General features: G+C 43.2%; 1 protein-coding gene across 5 annotated transcripts in view; it reads right to left on the bottom strand.

The window, feature by feature from the left end:
* LOC103462989 (uncharacterized) overlaps positions 1–20,647 on the bottom strand; it is a 34,115-nt gene extending 13,468 nt beyond the window's left edge. Inside the window, exons 1-19 of one of the 5 annotated variants that reach the window (XM_008406085.3) lie at positions 19,589–20,647; positions 18,507–18,606; positions 18,357–18,396; positions 16,192–16,233; positions 15,993–16,081; positions 15,794–15,890; positions 15,523–15,665; positions 15,254–15,426; positions 14,438–14,541; positions 13,872–14,350; positions 13,725–13,788; positions 9,293–9,350; positions 9,161–9,209; positions 8,753–9,076; positions 8,518–8,613; positions 4,451–6,008; positions 429–979; positions 229–299; positions 37–124 (exon numbers count right to left, since the gene is read on the bottom strand). In XM_008406085.3, coding sequence (XP_008404307.1) covers positions 37–124; positions 229–299; positions 429–979; positions 4,451–6,008; positions 8,518–8,613; positions 8,753–9,076; positions 9,161–9,209; positions 9,293–9,350; positions 13,725–13,788; positions 13,872–14,350; positions 14,438–14,541; positions 15,254–15,426; positions 15,523–15,665; positions 15,794–15,890; positions 15,993–16,081; positions 16,192–16,233; positions 18,357–18,396; positions 18,507–18,606; positions 19,589–19,754 — 4,292 coding nt within the window. In that variant the 5' untranslated portion in view covers positions 19,755–20,647. Of the gene's footprint in view, positions 1–36; positions 152–228; positions 300–428; positions 980–4,450; positions 6,009–8,517; positions 8,614–8,752; positions 9,077–9,160; positions 9,210–9,292; positions 9,351–13,724; positions 13,789–13,871; positions 14,351–14,437; positions 14,542–15,253; positions 15,427–15,522; positions 15,666–15,790; positions 15,891–15,992; positions 16,082–16,191; positions 16,234–18,356; positions 18,397–18,506; positions 18,607–19,588 lie in introns of all 5 variants that reach the window. The other 4 variants (XM_081605811.1, XM_081605854.1, XM_008406079.3 and 1 more) reach the window with 4 other exon arrangements.

The raw sequence follows: 20,647 nt of genomic DNA on the forward strand, positions 1-20,647 counted from the left end.
AAGCATTTGGTGGAAACAGCAGTAGAACAGGCTGACCTGGTGGAGGAAGACACATGGCTCGGCAGGGCCTTCCGACTGATCCTGGGTTTGCTTTTCACAGCCGTCTCCTGGTCTTCTTTGATCGCTGTTAGACAGCAGAAAAAAATATGTTCTGAACACTTTATTCATAAAACTTACTCACACTGTAAGTCATCTCTTAAACCGTGACTTCATAGAGCTCCCAATTACCTTCTCTTTGAGTAACAGCTGGTTTGTCTCCAGAGAGGCCACTCCTCTCTGTTCTGTCTTTGGACCGGCTCCTGGGAAGAGAGAATATAATTACATCCAGCAACAAGTGTGCTCACAGGAGGAAAAAATAAGTTATGTTTTCTATCAGGCATGGGAACAGACAACTGTGTGACAAGCAGCAAAGTGAGATGTATAACAACCTGTCAGGTTTAGCAGCCCTCTCTGCACCTTCCATCCTCTCCTTACAGGAACCACTTGGTTTCTCCTGATCTGTCAGTTTTTTGCAAAAGGCAGATTTCTCTCCGATTGTCATTTTATCCACAGAGACAGAGCGAGCTGCTCCACTTCCACTGCTGGGGGCCTTTCTCTCTGTCTTCACCTCCTTCTCTCCCTCTTCATCTCTGTCCTCAGATGCTCTCGGTCTGTCCCTGTCCCTGTTGGAGCCTGACTCTTTGTCTCTGTCTGAAGCAGGTGGCCTGTCCCGCTCCCTGTCTGAGCCTCGTTGTCTGTCTCCGGCGCTGCTGGGTCGCTCTCTGGAAGCTCCTTTATCCACAGATGCTGATGTCTCCTTCCTTCCGGGTCCCTCTGATGTACTTCTGTGTCTGTCTCCTTCCAAGCTGTGAAGAGCAGCGGATCGATCCGAGCCAGAGGAGGATTTCTCAGAACCGGACTGGGATCTGTCTGACGGTGCTGCCTCACTGCTGCCTCTTCTCCCCAGATCTCTGTTAAGCTTGATCTTTCTCACTGGCTTCTGTTGACAAAAACAACTAAGTTATTCCTGACAGTAAGAAAAAAAAAGTCATGGTTTGAACTCAAAATAATAGACCCAAGATATCAGCTGGTGACCTGAATCAAATGGTTTTCTTTTATGGAAGACTAAAAAAAACGTACTATTTTTTGTTCTTAGACGCAATATATAAGCCTTAAAACCTATTGTTTTACTATGGGTAAAAATGTTTCTTTACATATTTGTTTAACTGTCACATCGTGACAGTTTACTGAGACACATAATCTATGAAAAGATGGTCTCCTCCACCTCCTCCCTGAGCTACTATTGCTACCTGAAGTCACACACCGCTCCTGGTCAGAAACAACCAATCAGAGCCAGGAGGAGAGTCTGAGCGCTGTCAATCAATCATGTACTCGCTGCTAAATGTGTTAATGGTGGAGAAACAACTTTAACAGTAAGTCATTGTTGGTGGCCATGCTAACTAGCCTTAGCATTCACTATTGGTTATGCTAGCTGCAGCGTAGCAAAGAGAAAGGGGATACAATGGCGAGCAGAATCACATGGAGAGGTGATTGACAGCACTAGGACCCTCCCCCTGGCTCTGATTAGTTTTGAAATAGAACTGGGAGGAGTCAGAGCTCGATTTTTTCACAAATTATCTGTCTCATACTCAGGGGTGAAAGTAGCTTTAAATTCTTGGGGGTGCTAAGACAAAAGTGTATTATTTTTTTTTAATATACATAATATATAAAAATTCTTCTTTGTGTGCCTTGGAGTTTCTGTGCTGATGAATTTTTTTGCGAAGCGATAAAAGCTGGGTAGCTCTTGAATTGCTACATAATGGAGTCATATTTCCTTCAGCCCACTGGCAATATTGACACCTTGAGATGCCATGAGACCTAAATTCTGAACATCATGGCATGGAGTGCATCCCAGTTTTCCATGTCTGGCATATAACCATTCATTTTAGCTTTTAAACTGGTTATATTGATCCTGTGTCCAGACAAAGGGATAATCAGTAGGCCTAGTAGTAGTAGGCCTGTTTGTTCTGAAGATCCTGCAGCTTCCACTTCTCTTCCTAACATGGCGCCTCCTCACCCTGACTCTCATACTGATAGGAGGAACCACAGAGCTCTGTTAGGTTAAAAGCACATCTTCTGAAGTTGGGATACTTTTCCTCCAACAGGTTCCAGAGGAATCACCTCAAACCAGATGTTGAATGGAAATTTATTTCAATGTTTTTTTTAATGTCAGCTACTCATTTTAAACAGTGAAGAAAGTATCATCAATATTTCCACTAAATAAGAGACAAAAATAGCGTGTTTGATAGAGGAAAAGCCTCTCAGACTCCGAGCTCAAAGCAAGATGCCAGAACCTAGGTTGTTTTTAAATATTAGACAATTAATTTCACATAATTATCGCGGTAGAAGCCGTTTATTTAATATACGTTTGTCCTATTTGATGTTTGTTGTGAATGACATACTCTCAAATGAACGAGGTAATTAGTCCAAGTTTGTCATTTATTTAACGTTTAGAAATTACAGCGGCTGTGATGAGCCACAGCAAAGGTAAACAAAGGTAAAAAAGCCCAAACATGTGATCTACTCAAAACCACTCCTACCTTTTTACTCTATCTCCCTTTATAGTCTAAGCACACCGTTGTTGTGTCAACCGCCTACGCTCCGCAAGCCGAGCAGAGATTACGTTAAAACCATAACGTTCAGTCTGTTACGATATTAGGTTTTCAGACTTGATATTTATTTTGTGGTTATTAATAAGCTCTCCCCTGAACACAGCGGTGGTTAATTAAATAATTTAAACGTATGCTCTGCTAGTCAGAGTCAGACTTGATCTTTGAGTGGCATTTTTTTATTATCTTGGTAATAGAACTGAAATGCACATAATTGCGCAATACTTAGTTGCAACAATAATTACTGACATTATTATTTTTCTTGGGTCATTAATTTGAATATGTTTTGTTGATTTTTTGTTGTTGTTACATTTAATAAATTTACAAACGTTTTGATAAGGAGTCAGAGGAGGACGTGTTGGTCTCAGCGTCCTTGCGACGTTTAATTTGTCACCTACCGCCGAGATTGACCGGTCGGTCACAATCGACGTATTGAGCGTCCCTGCTCTAGCAAAGCACTTACAGTTCAGAAACGATAAGAAATGAGAAAAAAATGCTATTATTAACTGATAAAGTCCTTTTTTAGACTGTTCTAAAACAGTCTAAAACTAACCAGTCACGGCTGATTAGTGGGTTCACTCACGACACCCACTGTTTGTTTTTTGTTTTATTTTACAGCAGACAGCCGCTCCTCTCTCTTCACGGTACTGCACACCTACACTAAATCTTTTAGTGGTAAGCAGTACCCGACCATACCCACTTACTTTCACCCCTGCTCATACCATCCTGTCACAAAGAAGTGACAGTTTCAACAAGTAGAAAATATTTCTTTTCCTACTGCAACTTTAATGCACTATGCACCAAAGCACCAAAGAGCTTCTGGGACATGTTATAGTAAAAAATAAAAACTATTAATCCACATTTTCCACTTCCAACACCGATATCTCAGGTTTAGCATCAGCCGATACCAATCAGATACATAAAATCTGACTTTAAAGCTCTTTAAAAAAAAAAAAAAAAGACAAACGTAATAAATTACGAATTTATGTGATAACCTTGCACAACTACACTTAAATACACCAACATCTTCACAAGCTTGGTCAAACATGTAAAAACACAACTTTATTTTGTTTAGTTAGTATAATTTAGCCAATGTAAAATAAATAATAAAGCATGATGTTGGTCAGAGCACAAAACAGAGAATCATTAGCATCATCATCATCATTAGCTTGATCATTAGCAAAGAATGCATCTGCAGCTAAAAACAACCTTCTAATATCGACACGACAAGCTCAAGAATTGATTCATTATGATTAATTTTTCCAGCCCTAAGCATTTCACCTAAAAAGCATAAAAAATATTCCTATTAGGTATTTTTAAAGCTAAATGTAAATGTTGCAATACATATTTCCTGTGCTCATATTTAACTATGGACAAGCTCATAAAACCTAACATACTTTCTGACTTCCATTTAGATGCATTCCCTGTCCAATGCACCAGAATCAAGTGAGTGTTTCATTCCCAGTGCTCTGTAGAAGCCAATGACATGCTGAGGGGCAATCCTTTCATTAGGTTCAGGTAAGAAGGAGCAGAGAAGCATCTAGAGGGCCGGTCTCCTGCAACTTTTAGAAGTGTTTCTTCTTCAACACAACCTAGTCAAATAATGAGGTCATTAGTAGGACTCTGGAGAACTTGACTGCACCTAGGATGTGATTCAGTCATTTGATTCAAGTGTGTTGGACCAGGGAGACATCTAAGAGATGCAGGACACCGGCCCTCCAGAACCAGGACAGCCCACCCCTGATCTAGAAGTTCAGAAACAAACACAAAGCTCTGCTCAGAAGCTGTTGAAAGCAACTCACCGGACTGTCCAATAGAGGTCTTCGGTCTGCATCTGTACGGCCCAGTTCTCTGGTCCCTGACAGAGGAATTAAACTGGGCCTGTCAGAGGGCGGTGGGACTCTGTGAAAGGGGTTTGCATGCAAGTGTGTGTGGGGAACTGGACCGCCTCCATCTATTCTCCTCAGCTTGTCAGGGGGTCCAAGTAATGAGCGACAGTCGTCCCCCATTCTACTCCGACTCTCTAGTGGGGATGGAGGCCGCAGGATCAGTGGAGGTCTGTGCCCAGGGAGGAGGAGAGCGGTGCTCTTGGGATCTCTCCTGGTCTGTGAATCACGACCGGACCGGGGGCTTTCTTGGAGGGAGTGATGAGGTAGAGGCTGATTCTGGGAGGCCGTGGGAGGGGTCTTCACAACAGGTTTCACTGCAAAGCTTTTAGACTTCTCTTTCTTAGGGGCAGCTGAGACAGAAGCATCATCTGGCTTGGTCTTGGCAGTCTTACCCGGTTTGACAGCGGATGAGGAGATTGACGTGTCCTTCTTTGTGGTCGCCACTCCTTCTCCAGGCTTTTTCTTGACCTTCTCACTCTTTGCTTTGACGACCTGCACTTTAACTTTAGCTTTCACTTTTGGACCCTTGTCTGTCTTTGTTTTGTCAGTCTGGGTCTTCGATCCTGACTTGGCAGCTGGTTTAGTTGCAGCAATTGTGCCTTTGGAAGATGTACCTGTACGCATCACGGCAACACCTGTAAGGAGGGGCCTTGAGGAGATAGGAGGAGTGTTGGATATTTCATCCATTGGCTCATCTCTAACAGGCGTAGCGTCACCTCTGTCTACAGACTGCTGCTGCTCTGCTTCCTCTCCAGGCCTCTTCTTTTTGATTTTCTTTGACTTGAGGACTTTAGTGCTGGACTTGGCTCCTGATGAAGATGATGATGGGGGGTTGTGAGGTAACCCACACCTCTCCTCTTTGCCTCGTCTTCCTCTTCCCTGGGGAGAATAATCTCTGGATGACGCAGATATTTTCTCCCGCTCTCTGTCTCTGCTGCCATGACCTCGATGATGCAGAGGGGGTTGCTGGTTGTCAAAGTCTTTGTAGTATTTGTTGTACCAGTCTGCGTACTCCTTCTCCCATTGTCTGTACCGTTCTCTGTCCCAGCGGTCGTGACTTGCAGGACTGTGTCCCTTCAGCTCGTATGCTAGTAACTCCCGGGGAGGGGGCTTTCTTCCGCCAGGACTGCGGCTCCGATAGCCACCGGGGGAGCGTGACCGTGTTCGAGACCTGTAGACTCTGGGGCCTTCCGCTCCATCCCAGCCTCCAGCTCGATAAAGAGGTGAACGTGGTGAGCCGGAGCGCCGGTAGCCATAAGACCTTGAGCGAGAGCGGGACCTTGTCCTTGAACGTCCATAACTCCGTCCATTCCGTCTGGAGTAAGGGGAGCGGGGATAGGATCTGCCATGGGAGCGAGAACGGGACCGACTGGGAGAAAAAGAGTAAGACCTGGATCTAGATCTGGAGCGGGAATATGGAGAGCGGCTGAATGGAGAACGGCTGAATGGAGAACGGCTGTAGGACCGGGATCTGAAAGAGAGCAAGTTATTCAACAAGTCAGAAAAACGTATAGTCCCACTGCAGCGTGGCGTCACGCTGCAGTGACGCCACGCTGCGCATCTCCAAGTTAGGGAGCAAAAGCTGTTCAGTAACGTTGACTACCATTGGTTTTAGTTGTCAATATAACATTCTTAAGCTTAAATATAACCCTCCTGACCCCATTAGGGACATATGTGTGTGTGTGTGTGTGTATGTATGCATGAATGTATGTATGGAAGCTTAAATATACGCCTGATACATAAAAGGATAAGGGACGCCATGCTTTACTACTAATTGTCAACACTATGACAACTAAATAAGGTCAGGAAAAAGTTTTAATAATAAAAAAAAAAAAAATTGCAAGGCGATGCCAGTAGTTCAGTTATTTGACTCCAACTACTTTAACATTTAGATGTGATGTAGATTTCTGTGTGTTTCGGTTCCATTCAAAACCAAAACACTTATACCCCGAACTGACAGATTTTCAGTAGAGCAGGTGTTTAAATTAGCTAATCAACCACAGCTGTGTTAGATTAGCTTCAACAGCGGTAGCTAATCTGCACAGATCACTTAACTATAATGGCTTTAATAAACATCAAGCCTGAAAACATAATACTGTAACAGACTAAATGTTTTGTTCTCCCTGGGGAAAATGTTTGCATGTTTTTTTTTTCTTTCCCAACTAGAATTGCACCGCTCTATGTTGGCAGCACATTGGAGTTGCTCTGTACTTTTGTTGGGATTTTTTCTCTTTTTCAAACTTTGATTCCTGTCTCTTTGGACAACTGTTGCTTCTGGTTTGAATACTGTGCAGTTGGAGTTCTTTAATTTCCCTTTGGGATTAATAAAGTATTTTGAATTTGAACTTGGTGTTGAATCCTAATACATTAGCAGCATTGTTGTTAGTTGCCATAACAACGAGTCTGTATGGAGCATAGCGAACAAAGATCGAGATAAAAGAATACAATTGTTTTTCAGTTATTCTTCAACGTTTTTTGTGTTATTTTTTTTCTGTGACACTGCACTGAATTAATACCTACATATCTAGGTTTTATTTTGTTAACACAATTGTTTTACAGCAGCAGTGGCAATGGATGGCATGTAAAAGAATAGTCTATTGCTCTACAGTGAGGGGCACATGCACAAGATTTCCAGATGTAATAACAATAATATGCAACAGGTCAGTAGTTAAAACACCATACTGCAAGCTATGCACAGTGACTCTAGAATAAGCCTGGCGCAATATGCAATCAATCCCATAATAAATTAAAATGAGCTTTATCATTTCCATTCTGGTTAATATTTTTGAATACCAATTTTCTTTCAAATTCAAACTATTGATCCCAAAGGGAAATTAAATAATTAAAAATAAAATGTTTACAGAGACACAATCCTTTTTATTTATGATTTGGGTTGTGTGTGTCTGTATTTTCTGTTTTATTTATTGACTTTGTTTTTCATTTTGATTATTTAAAATATCTTCCAGTTTCAGGATGGCAAGGTGTTCATAAGGACCCTGTTTCAGAAAGCAGAGTTAACAAGCTCTGAGTAGAAAGCGGTAACTCTGAACAAACCTACCCAGCTCTATGACAATCAGGGTTTTTGGTTTCAGAACAGGAGATATCAACTAGGTAACTCCATTCTGAGTCAAGTTGCCCATGAACTAAGCGTGAGCGAGAATATAGAAAAGTCCTCATCAATGGAATGTAGATAACATGATTCAAATAGCAGCTACTTATAAATGTTAGACCCAATGATGTACAGCTCAACAATGGGAGGGCTCATATTTAAAAAGCTCCATTATAAAATTAAAATTTGCCTAAAAATACGTTTTTCATGCCTGATACCAATAACATAAAGAAACCAGCCAGGGATTAAACCCTGGTGTTCGGTAGAACCTCATCATGTTAGTGTGAGTAACAGATTCATATTCACCTCATAGGCGCCTCAGCTGTACATTCACAGTACAGTTTATGTGCTATAGTAACTTTTCTAACGAGATCTGGTTGGCATTAAAACAAAGTGCAGCACAAAGAATGTCCTCGTTGTGTCATATTTAGTCATGTGCAGGTGGACGTTTTAACTAAGGCAAAAAACAGTAACGCTAGAGAATATATTAGTCTGGGAATGATGAAAAAACCTAACAGCAGTGTGATCACCCTCGTCTGACAGGGATTTCTGCAGAGTATCTACTCTCCAATATGTACAGGCTCCCACAGAAAAGAACACTTCATTTCTGACGCTTTCCTTGGGCCAGGTTTCAGCTAAAACATAGAACAAACTCAGGGTTTGTTCAAACAATCCTGCTGCCAAGCAGGCATGGTTCACAGAGTACGTTGCAGTATTAAGTTGACTCCGGATAGCTGATACATAGCTTTCTGAAACGGGAAAACCCAGGATATGCACATAGTTACCCCAGAACTTACTCAGAATTTTCACATAGCCTGCTTTCTGAAACGGGACACTGGAGTCAGTGTAGAAATTTTTTCACAAGGTTTACCTGGAATATGACCGTCTTCGTCGCTTTGATGCATTTCTGTATTTCATGAGTTCTTCATGGAAATCTTTAGTGAACTCATCCAGCTTAGACGTAACTCTGTTATTGGCAGGGAACAGAAACAGTCATCATCCCATTTTACCTTCTACTGCTTTCATTCATGTCATAATCTCTTACTAAGCTCTGGAGTTTAAACAACAATAATTACTAAGCAGCAAAGCAAAAACCAAACACGTACTTGTCCTGTCGATGATGCCTTTGTCTGTAGAAGTCTTCTTTTGAGAGAGGGGGTTGTGGCAGGGATGGAGGCAATGGCATGAGAGGGGGCTGGGCACCAGGAGTGACCCAGGGGGGGTTAAGGCCAGGTGGACCAGGGGCATAAACCGGCTGAGGCTGGAAACTAATAGCAGGAGGGGGAATGAGACCTGGCCCTGCGCTGTACTGGGGAATGTAGGTCTGCGGTGCCGGTTGGTATAGGGCAGCTGGGTAGACTTGGGGTGCGGGGGCAAGAGCAGGAGTGCTCTGCACATGAGAGGAGGGATGCTCTCCTCTGCTTCTGTACCTGAAAAAACAAAAAAAAAAAAAGATGAGGGAAGCTTCCTATACAAATGGAAGAGACTGGAGCACACTGGTGGACAGGTTTTACCAGTGTCTGTTTCCTCCTCGGTGAGACTGGTTGGATCGTGGTTGGTGACCTAACAGAGCATAGATTTGGTTTAGATAAAAACAATCTTTTTAAAATATTTAAAAAGATTGCAATAAATAAAATGCTTCTAACCTGATGGATGGCTTGGTCTTGAAGGGGGCAGGTGGCCAATAACAGGTAAACTGTAGCTCTGTGGAAAACATTTAAGACATTTCACAGCTTACAGATTGTTGTTTTCAGTTGAGTTTCTGCTTACATGCAAGTCTAAATTATTTATCCGAAATTTACATTTGAAGTAGGGCTACACAATAAGGAAAACCTTTGAAGGCAACAACATGAATATTGTGATGAAATCAGTTGTGATTCATCCAATGCGATTAGTGTCCAGTATTCAACTCTGCTTCTGTCCAACCAGCTAAATATCACCAACATGTCAAATGAAAGTTCCTAACACAGAGAACACAACAGCCAATAATCATTGTACGCTCATCAGTCTGTAATATTGCAATGTTGATCGATTTGTAATAAACTATGCAGCTTTAATTTGAAGCTCAAAACCACTTTGTAGGGCTGCTTAAAGAAATCAGAGCATAAATGAAATTAGATCATTTAAAGGTTGACTGTCCCAATTGGCCTCTCCTTGGGCTGCCACCTTATCGTGGTGGAGGGATTTGAGTCTCCCAATGATCCTAGGAGCTATGCAGTTATGCCCCTGGTAGGGTCACCCAAGGCAGACAGGTCCTAGGTGAGGAACAAGACAAAGTGCAGCCTGAAGACCCCTTATGGCTCTGGCGTTCCCTCGCCGGGACGCGGGCCACTGGGGCCCCACTCTCGAGCCCCCAAAGGTGAGCCTGTCGGAGGGGCCAAAGGGGTCGGGTGCAGTGTGTTACGGGAGGCAGTCAAGGGAGGGTGCCCTGGCAGTCTGATCCTCGGCTGCAGAAGCTGGCTCTTGGGACGTGGAATGTCACCTCTCTGGTGGGGAAGGAACCGGAGCTAGTGTTCCGGTTCCTTCCCCACCAGGCTACGAGGGAGGCTCCCTCCCTCGTAGCCTCCCTCCCCGCCTACGAGGGAGGGAGGCTACCCTCCCTCCGCCTACGAGTGGGGGGACAGGTTCTGACTGTTGTCTGTGCTTACGGGCCAAACAGCAGTTCAGATTACCCACCCTTCTTGGAGTCCTTAGAGGGGGTACTGGAGAGTGCCCCTCCTGGGGACTTCCTTGATCTACTGGGGGACTTCAACGCTCACGTGGGCAATGACAGTGAGACCTGGAGGGGCGTGGTTGGGAGGAACGGCCCCCCCAATCTGAACCCAAGCGGTGTTCTGTTGTTGGACTTCTGTGCTCGTCACGGACTGTCCATCACGAACACCATGCTCAGGCATAAGGGTGTCCATATGTGCACTTGGCACCAGGACACCCTAGGTCGTAGTTCGATGATCGATTTGTCATCGTTTCATCGGATCTGCGGCCATATGTCTTGGACACTCAGGTGAAGAGAGGTGCGGAGCTGTCCACTGACCACTACCTGGTGGTGAGTTGGCTCCAGTGGTGGGGGAGGAAGCCGGTCAGACCTGGCAGGCCCAAACGTGTAGTGAGGGTCTGCTGGGAACGTCTGGCGGAGTCCCTTGTGAGACGGAGCTTTAACTCCCAACTCTGGCAGAACTTCTACCACGTCCAGGTGGAGGACATTGAGTCTGAGTGGACCATGTTCCGTACCTCCATTGCCGAGGCGGCTTATCGGAGCTGCGGCCGCAAGGTTGTTAGTGCCTGTCGCAGCGGCAACCCTTGAATCCAGTCTGAGGGATCCAGTGAGGGATGCTGTCGTGCTGAAGGAGTCCTATTGGGCCTTTTTAGCCTGTGGGACTCCAGAAGCAGCTGATGGGTACCGGCGGGCGAAGCGGCATGCGAGGAGTTTGGAGAGGCCATGGAGAAAGACTTCCGTACGGCTTCGAGGCGATTCTGGTCCACCATCCGGCATCTCAGGAGGGGGAAGCAGTGCAGCACCAACACTGTTTATAGTGGGGATGGTGTGCTGCTGACCTCAACTCCGGACGTTGTGGGCCGGTGGGCGGAATACTTCGAAGACCTACTCAATCCCACCAACATGCCTTCTGTTGAGGAAGCTGAGCCTGGGTACTCTGGTTTGGGCTCTCCGATCTCTGGGGACGAGGTCGCCGAGGTGGTCAAAAAGCTCCTCGGTGGCAGGGCCCCGGGGGTGGATGAGATCCGCCCGGAGTTCCTTAAGGCTCTGGATGTTGTAGGGTTGTGTTGGCTCACGCGACTCTGCAATATCGCATGGATATCGGGGACAGTTCCCCTAGACTGGCAGACTGAGGTGGTGGTCCCCCTGTTCAAAAAGGGGGACCTGAGGGTATGCTCCAATTACAGAGGGGTCACACTCTTAAGCCTCCCTGGTAAGGTCTATTCAGGGGTCCTGGAGAGGGCCGTCGGATAGTCGAACCTCGGATTCAGGAAGAGCAGTGTGGTTTTCGTCCTGGTCGTGGAACACTGGACCAGCTCTACACCCTCAGCAGGGTCCTGGAGGGTGCATGGGAGTTCGCCCAACCAGTCTACATGTGTTTTGTGGATTTGGAGAAGGCTTTCGACCGTGTCCCTCGGGGGGCCCTGTGGGGGGTACTCCGGGAGTATGGGGTACCGGGCCCTTTGATACGGGCTGTCAGGTCCCTGTATGACCGGTGTCAGAGTCTGGTCCGCATTGCCGGCAGTTAGTCGGGCTCGTTTCCAGTGAGAGTTGGACTCCGCCAAGGCTGCCCTTTGTCACCGATTCTGATCATTACTTTCATGGACAGAATTTCTAGGCGCAGCCGAGGTGTTGAGGGGATCCGTTTTGGTGGCCTTAGGATCGCATCTCTGCTTTTTGCGGATGATGTGGTTCTGTTGGCTTCATCAGATCGTGATCTGCAGCTCTCACTGGAGCAGTTCGCAGCAGAGTGTGAAGCGGCCGGGATGAGGCTCAGTGCCTCCAAATCCGAGGCCATGGTCTTGTGCCAGAAAAGGGTAGAGTGCCTTCTCTGGGTCAGGGGGGTCATCCTGCCTCAAGTGGAGGAGTTTAAGTATCTGGGGATCTTGTTCACGAATGAGGGAGGAAGGGAGCAGGAGATCGACAGGCGGATTGGTGCAGCGTCTGCCATGAAGCGGGCGCTGTACCGGTCCGTTGTGGCGAAGCTCTCGATTTACCGGTCGATCTACGTTCGCACCCTCATCTATGGTCATGAGCTTTGGGTCATGACCGAAAGAACAAGATCATGGATACAAGCGGCCGAAATGGGTTTCCTCCGCAGGGTGGCTGGGCTCTCCCTTAGAGATAGGGTGAGAAGCTCGGTCATCAGGGAGGGACACAGAGTAGAGCCACTGCTCCTCCACGTTGAGAGGAGCCAGTTGAGGCTCGGGCATCTGGTAAGGATGCCTCCTGGACGCCTCCCTGGTGAGATGTTCCGGGTACGTCCCACTGGGAGGAGGCCTCGGGGAAGACCCAGGACACGCTGGAGGGACTATGTCTCTCGGCTGGCCTGGGAACGCCTTGGGGTTCCCCCAAAGGACCTGGAAGAAGAGAGGGAAGTCTGGGCCTCCCTTCTGAAGCTGCTGCCCCCGCGACCCGACACCGGATGAAGCGGAAGAAAATGGATTGATGGATGTCCCAATTGGATATTCAAAACTCAAATATTTTTTGATCTGTGAACCAACCATACCCAAAAGTTAATAGGCTTCACTGACAACAGAGCACTGTTACAAGCGTGCACTGATTGCAGTTTTCACCCTGATTGCAATCAGGTTCAAAAGCCTGACCCATTGATTCAGATTTTTGCAGATGCCAATTTTTTTGGTCTGAAATGTCTCTAAATATATCAAGAAAGTTGCTGAGCTGGCCGCAGTGGGTGACATGACCAGGTCTCCATAAGTACAGGTTTGTCAGTCAAACCTCTCTCACAGCAGACCAAAAATCAGTGGCTGATTTTTAGATCTTTGCTGAAGTAGATAAGATTGATGGATAAAATCAGCTTCACATTAAACATCAGCCGATTTATCTGTGCATACCTAATTCTTACAGCAGAAAAGCCTAAAAAACAATTTCCACTAACAATGTGCTGTTTAGATTAAGCAAGAAAACACAGTGTTAAAAGCTCTTTAAAAATGAAACAATTCTATAGTGGGCATATAGCCACCATGTACAGGTTATTTCACTCATTTGCTTAAATAATAGCCATTTATTCCTAGAGTTTTAGTGTTTGAAAGGAGTAATTTGCAACAAGTCTCCAGTTTGTGGACAATTCATAAAATTGATGTTAATTACAAGTCCAATATCAAAAGATTGTAGTAGTTTGTTTTATGTATGTTTATTATAGTTCCTACAAAAAAAATATGCATCAGCAGATCAAAGCATGACTGCTGCAGATCAGCTAACAATAACCCTACAATAAATCTTTACCTTTAAGATATTTTTCAAAACCTTAAGCTGTGTTATGTTTTCTACAAGCATTGAGTAAATCAATCAGTAGCTCAGAAAATGAACAAAAATATGATTCAACCTTCTTCACAAAAACTCACCTGTGAAGGTCTTTCAGGTGTTCCTGAAGAAGCTCGTTTCACCCGAGCTTCTGGAACGGACTCCCTAAAGACAAACAAAATGATTGAAAAGAAGTTTTGCTTCTTGAGGACACAAGCTGAAAACCAAATATCCTTGGTTACACTTACCCTGGAGGGGGTGGTTCACCCTGACTGTTTGAGACCGCAGGTAAATGGGGGTCAACAACAGGAGCAGCAACTGGTGACGCCTCCTCATGGTCAACAGCAGGAGCAGCAGCAGGAGGAGGAGAAGGACTTGGAGTCACAGGAGCTGATGAGCCATCAGGACCACATGGAGCAGCAGAGGTGGTGGAAATGGGTGGAGCAGCAACAGTGGTAGAAATGGAAGGAGCAGGAGCGGCGGTGGAAACAGGAGGAGGACCAGAGACCAGAGGAGCAGTAGCAAAAGGACGAGGTGCAGGGGGCAGGACTTCCACTTTAGGAGATATTGCTGGAGCAGGTGGGGCAGCATTGGCCAGGAGGGGATCCTGCTGTCTAGACAGCAACGGTCGGACCAGCTGAGGACGAGGAGGAAGAGGAGCTGCGTGTTGGACCTGCTTCCGGCCATGTTTGGTGTAGCCAGTCTCATTCTTAAAGTTGTTCACAGCCTACAATAAACCAGGATGTTAGAAATCACTTCTGAGAGTGAAGCTCACCCAAAAACTGCTTTAGAAAAGTCACACAAGTAAATTTACCTGTCGAAGAAACTTGTTAGCAATGAGATTATCTGGCGAAACATCTGACTGTTTGCAGCTGTAGCAGATGTGCTCCTCTGAGTCTAGCAAAGCAGTTCTGATACCTGGAAATGAGCAGGCCACCATGGAGATTTAAATAGGGTATCTCAACGTTTTCAGCAAAAAGTATGATTCTTAAGACTTTTCAATGCCGCCTTGAATGCATTTTAAGACCAAAAAACTATGAATACAGGGGATGATAGGGAATCCTGTTTTATTAAAATCAAGCATAGAAAAAAAAACATTTCTGTTGTGCTTGTGGCTCTTGGCAGTAGGTGCACATGGCGTTACAGATGCACTTACTCATAGCAGACGCAAAAAAAAAAGCCAGCTAGCAAGGGTATTTCAAGTCATAGAACGCAATGATGAAATCACTGGGATTGCAACTTTTGACTGACAAAAGTCCCGCAAGAAAAAAACAAAATATACAAGATAAAATAGACTTGTCGTGTAGTTAGTCTGGAAAGGGATTTATTAAAGTTAATTTAAAAATAATTGAAGTGAACATGTTGTAAATGACGCGCCATTAAAACTTTACCTCATTCAAAACAGTCAAGTTTTTATTTTATAAAAACCGGAATGATTCCTTACTCACGGTTAAACAGATTCACTTAAACAAGAGACGAGGTGCAGGGTAAAGGCATTTCAACCTCAGCTAAACACACAACTTATTGGTGACGGAAAAAAATCGGATCTCTAATCTGAATAATGACTGGCTGTTTTGCATGATTAGTGTCACTTGTATAAGCTGTATTGCTGACTATTCCAACAACTCACAGTCGTCACAGTAACTGTTTCCACAGCAGGGTATAACTACAGCGTCAGTCATCAGGTCATTGCAGATCGGACACAGGAGCTCATCAGGGATCGGGTCTGAATCATCCTCAGAGGACGATTGGTCGTGGGGAACAAACGGAGGTCGTTCCTTTTTTCCTTGAGCATAGGCCTCCCTGTCAATCAAGATCGAGTTTTTGTTATTTTAAAAAGTCTTGTGTTGTGAGACAAGAGAAAATACTTGGAGAAGGAAAACTGACTGCATTACATACGCATCTATAGCAGGTATAGCATATTCTCCAGTGCTGGTCAACATCGCTCCCTTAGCGCCTGGGTCAGCTTTCACCATGAAGCTCTGTGGTATCCCCTTACTGATCCTTACTGGTTTGGGACCTTCCACACTTTTATCTTGTACCTAACAAACAAAAGCAAAAAATAAATAATCTACTGTCATTACAAGCATGATAAGGCCTCAACTCTCATCAATAAGACATGTGCTAAAGAGTTAATACTACTGATTATTACAACTAAAATGTTTACCACCATTAGCAAGGGGCAATGCCGGATGTAGTGGCCAGTCTTGTTGCACCGAAAGCAGGTATAATGAGCCGGTGGGGGTCCAATGGCTTTCTTGGAGTAACTAAGAGAAATTGACTTATGTGAATCTCTACACAAAACATTTACATAGAACATTTACACGCAGGACAGCCCGATTAGTAAAGAAAAACATCCTTTTACTGACTTTATTGGATCATAATCATGGTTTGATTGAGTCATCATGGCTTTAATCTTGTCCTCCTCTGAAGCATTTGCATCAACCAGGTTTGGTGTCTAAAGTGCATAATAAAAAGATGTGAACATTGAACCAAAAAGCAAATATTAAATTCTCTCCTTAACTCCAACCACATTTTTGAAAAACATTTTAAAAAAGGAGAATGTACCTTAGCAAGCTGAGCGAGAGTCAAAGAAGGAGAAGAGTCCGTCTGCAGGAAAATCAATAGTATACAGATTAAAAATGTTAACTTATCTAGCCGACACACACTGGAAGATGAGAGCACAGACAGTTCACCACATCTGTGTCCAGTCCACTCAAGTCTTCACAACATCAGCAGCATATTGTCAACACACTTAGGCAGCAAATCAAATGTTCAAATCAGGACAGTGATTATTAATAATCAGGGCTTATTAAATGATAAAAAAAGGGCTTATTATTCAATATTTCTCCAAAATTGGATTCAAACATCTGTCCAAAATAGTTTATATTGACAAAAATGTTTAACTGTGTTTTTTGGAATCTGTCCCTAGCGCAGGCACTTCTATTCCCTTTAGAGGTATCAGAAGTTTTACAGTAAAAACACCAGGGAGGAAAAATAAAATAAAAATTTACCTAATTTTTTCATAAGTGCATTTCTTTAAATTTGTGACAATCAGCCAGATATGTATCATTTATGGGTTTCTATCAGGAGAAAGCAATCAACATAATTAGGTTTGGTAAACACAATCAGGTTTACTCTTACTATGATTCCACATGAGGCTGAATCATTTCTGCTACATAAGCTCTGTTTAATGCAAAGAATAAAGGCATATCCATGAAGCTGCACATGAATACACCTGGCCCAGTCAGAGACAGTTCCTTCATCTGGCTAATCCTCCTAACCAATTCAACAATTGAAGAATTAGCGTTAATTTAAAATATGAGCTTTTCAGACTAAAATGTAAACTTATTTTAATAAGACTAATCATGAAAAACTGCATCTTTTAAGTTTTCCCTAAAAACAGGCTTCATCTACTACAGAAAGGACAGCATCATAAGCATCTATTTCAGAGTCGAAAGTAAATCTAAAATACAGACAAAAAATTGAGCTTGTTCTGTCCTGCTTTTAAAAAGACTGTTCATAAACAAATGGCACAGGAGTATCAGGGGGCACCAGCATTTAAATAAAAATAATAATATAAAAAAGCTGTAGGATGCCTTGGAGCGAATACACAGGGATCTGGTGCAAGTGGTTCTGACAGAGAACCACTGAAGAACTTTATTGACAGGTTCTGCAGCTTACAGGACACACGACACCATTGCACCTCTCTCTGCAGTAACCGTGGAAGGCCTCCAGAAGCTCTCAGGGCATTCGTCTCACAACATCACAGGTTCGAGAACAGATTACAGAATCTTAGCAAAAGGAGCGTCATCAGGATCACCTTGTAAAAATAATCTCAACAAGTCCTGATTTTCTTGAAGTCAAGAAAATCAGCTCAAAATTAGATGTTTAAAAAAATAGATCTTAAAAGCTAAAAGCTCAGCTGCGTAAAGCTGAAGGTTCGAAGGCCTAAAGGGGGTATGTGCAGACCATACTTAAAGCAAGGCGCAATGAATATATTTGTGATGAAATTGTACAAGACAAAAGTGACAGATAAGTTATGGGAAACCATTTGAACAGATTTATGTTTATGCACAAAAAACTTCCTGAAAAAAAAACCTGACAGATCTACTCAACTTACACAACTTCAGTCCTTAAAGTGGAATCAAAATTAATAACAATAGATCTCAGGCACACTTTAATTCCTTAGGTTCTTAACCAGATAAAATATGTTCACAGAAATCAACAATGACAATAAATTATCAATACAAAAATACCACAATTTTTCTTACAAATACCTTAAAACATTGGTCATAGAGCGGGCTACAAATCCACTTCATTATGAAACACAGGAAAGATTCGATCTTTTGTGAAAACTATAATGTGGCAACAATTCAACAGTCATTTCAATGCATATAAACAAAATGGCTGATTTGGTTCTTTAACGCCATCGCCTTTAGTCACCATTTACATTAAATTGCCATTTCCAAAATAGAACTGAAGAACTGTTTTCAGAGTAACAAATTATTTCAGCTGTGGTGACTTCAACAAGCCCCTTGCCAAGAAACACGTTAAATAACAAGGTGATAATCTGAAGAACAAAATCAATATATAGTAAACAAGTGAACAGAATATTCAACTGGATTTCTGTTAACATAATGTTCTCAAGATAAGTGACTAAAGCCAGATAGAGTGGGAGAGAGAGATGTGAGGAGGAGGACAAAGTGTTGTTCTGGGTTTGTTTTACATACGGGTCTGGAAGATCCAACCACAGCTGTGTCAGAACGATCTCTGCAAAAACAAAACAGCGAACATTAGCCAAATTAGCTATGAATCAGAAACCTAAAGAAAATATCTTCCTCAAAGCTAAAACATTGATTAGTGAATACAAACATACGCACACAATGAACGTCCTGCCAGCAGGCTTTACTCCACCAATCGGAGTGCGGCGGACGATGACAGACGAGTGTTTTGGGATGTGGGCCTCATCATCTGTGTATTCTAAAAAAAAACGCAAAGCCATCATTAAAATTCTAAATAATGTGGACAAACAAACATCAACAATATGTGCAGAACTGGGATTGAAAAATATAGATCTCTGTATTTGTCTGGTCATTTCGCTCCTGTGTAGTTGCCATTGTTACATACAAAACTTCACTTGTTTAAAAAAAAAAAAAGGAACCATAGCTGCTGGTATTTTTTGTGCTGTCCATGCATCGACTCGTATCCACCTCGGGGGCATTTAATAGCCACCTGGACAACTTATGACGAAATACATTTCAATGTTCTGCTCAATGGAGTAGATGGCATACCTAAAACATAGGGGGACGCTGCTGTATTTTGCAAAGTTTTAGAAAAAAAATTTCTTCTGAAAATATGTAATCAGTCAAATTTAAAAGATCTGTGATAGGCCAGAAAAATGCAATCAGTGAACCCTTAATAGGTAACCAACTACCAAATTGACACTGGAAAATGGTAACGTGTTGATATAAAATACTGGTTCACTTTGGTTAAACAGCAAATTGATTTTAAGTTTTAATATATTTTTGAGAGTTAATGTTGACATTTTGAGCTTACTTTAAAAGACATGTTAACATTGTTAGACTGGGAGCGCTTCATGACTGAAATAATATCTACGTGCAGGTAGCAGTGATTAGGTCGGGGTTCAGGTGGCCCTCAAAAGGCTCTTAACTAAAATAACTTAAGATATGGAACAAAACAAAAAAGAGCATTTTACAACTGCTTTCTCCACTCCTGCCTCATCATCAACATTAGGATAAATTAGTTCTTCAACATTAAGTCACTTTTAACAACAGCACAGAGAATAATCACATCAACTGCCCGAATACATATCAAAACCATTTAGGCCAACCTTTTATTTAATACTACATTAAAGCATAAAACACATGAGTTTTCTTCCATCATGCTACCTTACAGAATCAATTTTTTCAGTTATTGTGCAATGTGTCAGCAAATAGAATACCTTCTCGCGTCTGCGCATTGGTGATTTGCAGGTCGCAGTCTGTGGCCTTGAGGCGCTCGCGGGCCATAATCTGCTTCTTAAGCTCGCTAAGTGTAATATGCAGTCCATCGAACGTGACTGTGTTGTAATCCAGTTTGGAAGAAAATTTATAGTGAACACACGACATTTTTACAGGTCTACTTATAACCTCAATCAAGCACAAGATAAGGGAAAAACATCTGTTATATAAAAAACAGCGTCAACACTGAACACATGAGGCTAAATGTTTAGACTTTAATTGGTAAACCTTCTTCCAGTTTGCTGAAACACTCTTGACAAGAGAAAGGGCTAAAGTGTGGTAAGGCTCAGCTCGCAGAGGACGACAGAGTCCGTATCAAGTAAGTGCCACAGAAAAATGTACGACGTACGAGACCAAAGTTCATGAAAACACATTGTAATGCCACCAAATCCAAGAGAGCTCATGCACCACAGTAAATTTTACGATACGGATATAAATTAGGCCAAGTCCTTGGTGAATTGTCCTTGGTGGAAACCCAAAGCGCCACAAGCCGCTCAGGCAGCTAGCAGCGGGCCTTGACTTTCAACAGTCTTATTTAGTGCCGTTCTGGTGCAGTTCCTTTTTTTAAAGACTACCGGGCCCTGTAAAAATAAAAAAATAAAAAATAAAAAAAGTCCCAAAATTCTGAGAAATCCTCCGAAGGAGTCCACGAGATTTTTTTAGACACTACCAGACCCTAAAATGTCTCTCTGATGTCGTTAGATGCGTATAAATGCTAACTAACATGCTACTGAACACATTATGAAACACCAACGGCCTAACAAAAGCTAACAGCTAACGGTAACACCCCAGTCGGCAGCCAGATAATCTTCTAAATCCGTCAGTCACACGATTAGGCAGAACATGGTTAACTTCGACGATAATATTCCCAACAGAAATGCAAGTAATTCAGATGTTTGTTCAGTTTAAATCCATAAATCCATCTTGTCGGTCCGTGGTGCTCGTCTCCTCGCTGTTTCATCAAAATGGCGCTGGACGGAACCGGATGTATGCGGTATTTT

The sequence above is a fragment of the Poecilia reticulata genome, chromosome 1 (genome assembly GCF_904066995.2).
Source record: "Poecilia reticulata chromosome 1, P_reticulata-male-v2, whole genome shotgun sequence".
In the NCBI taxonomy this organism is placed as follows: Eukaryota; Metazoa; Chordata; class Actinopteri; order Cyprinodontiformes; family Poeciliidae; genus Poecilia; species Poecilia reticulata.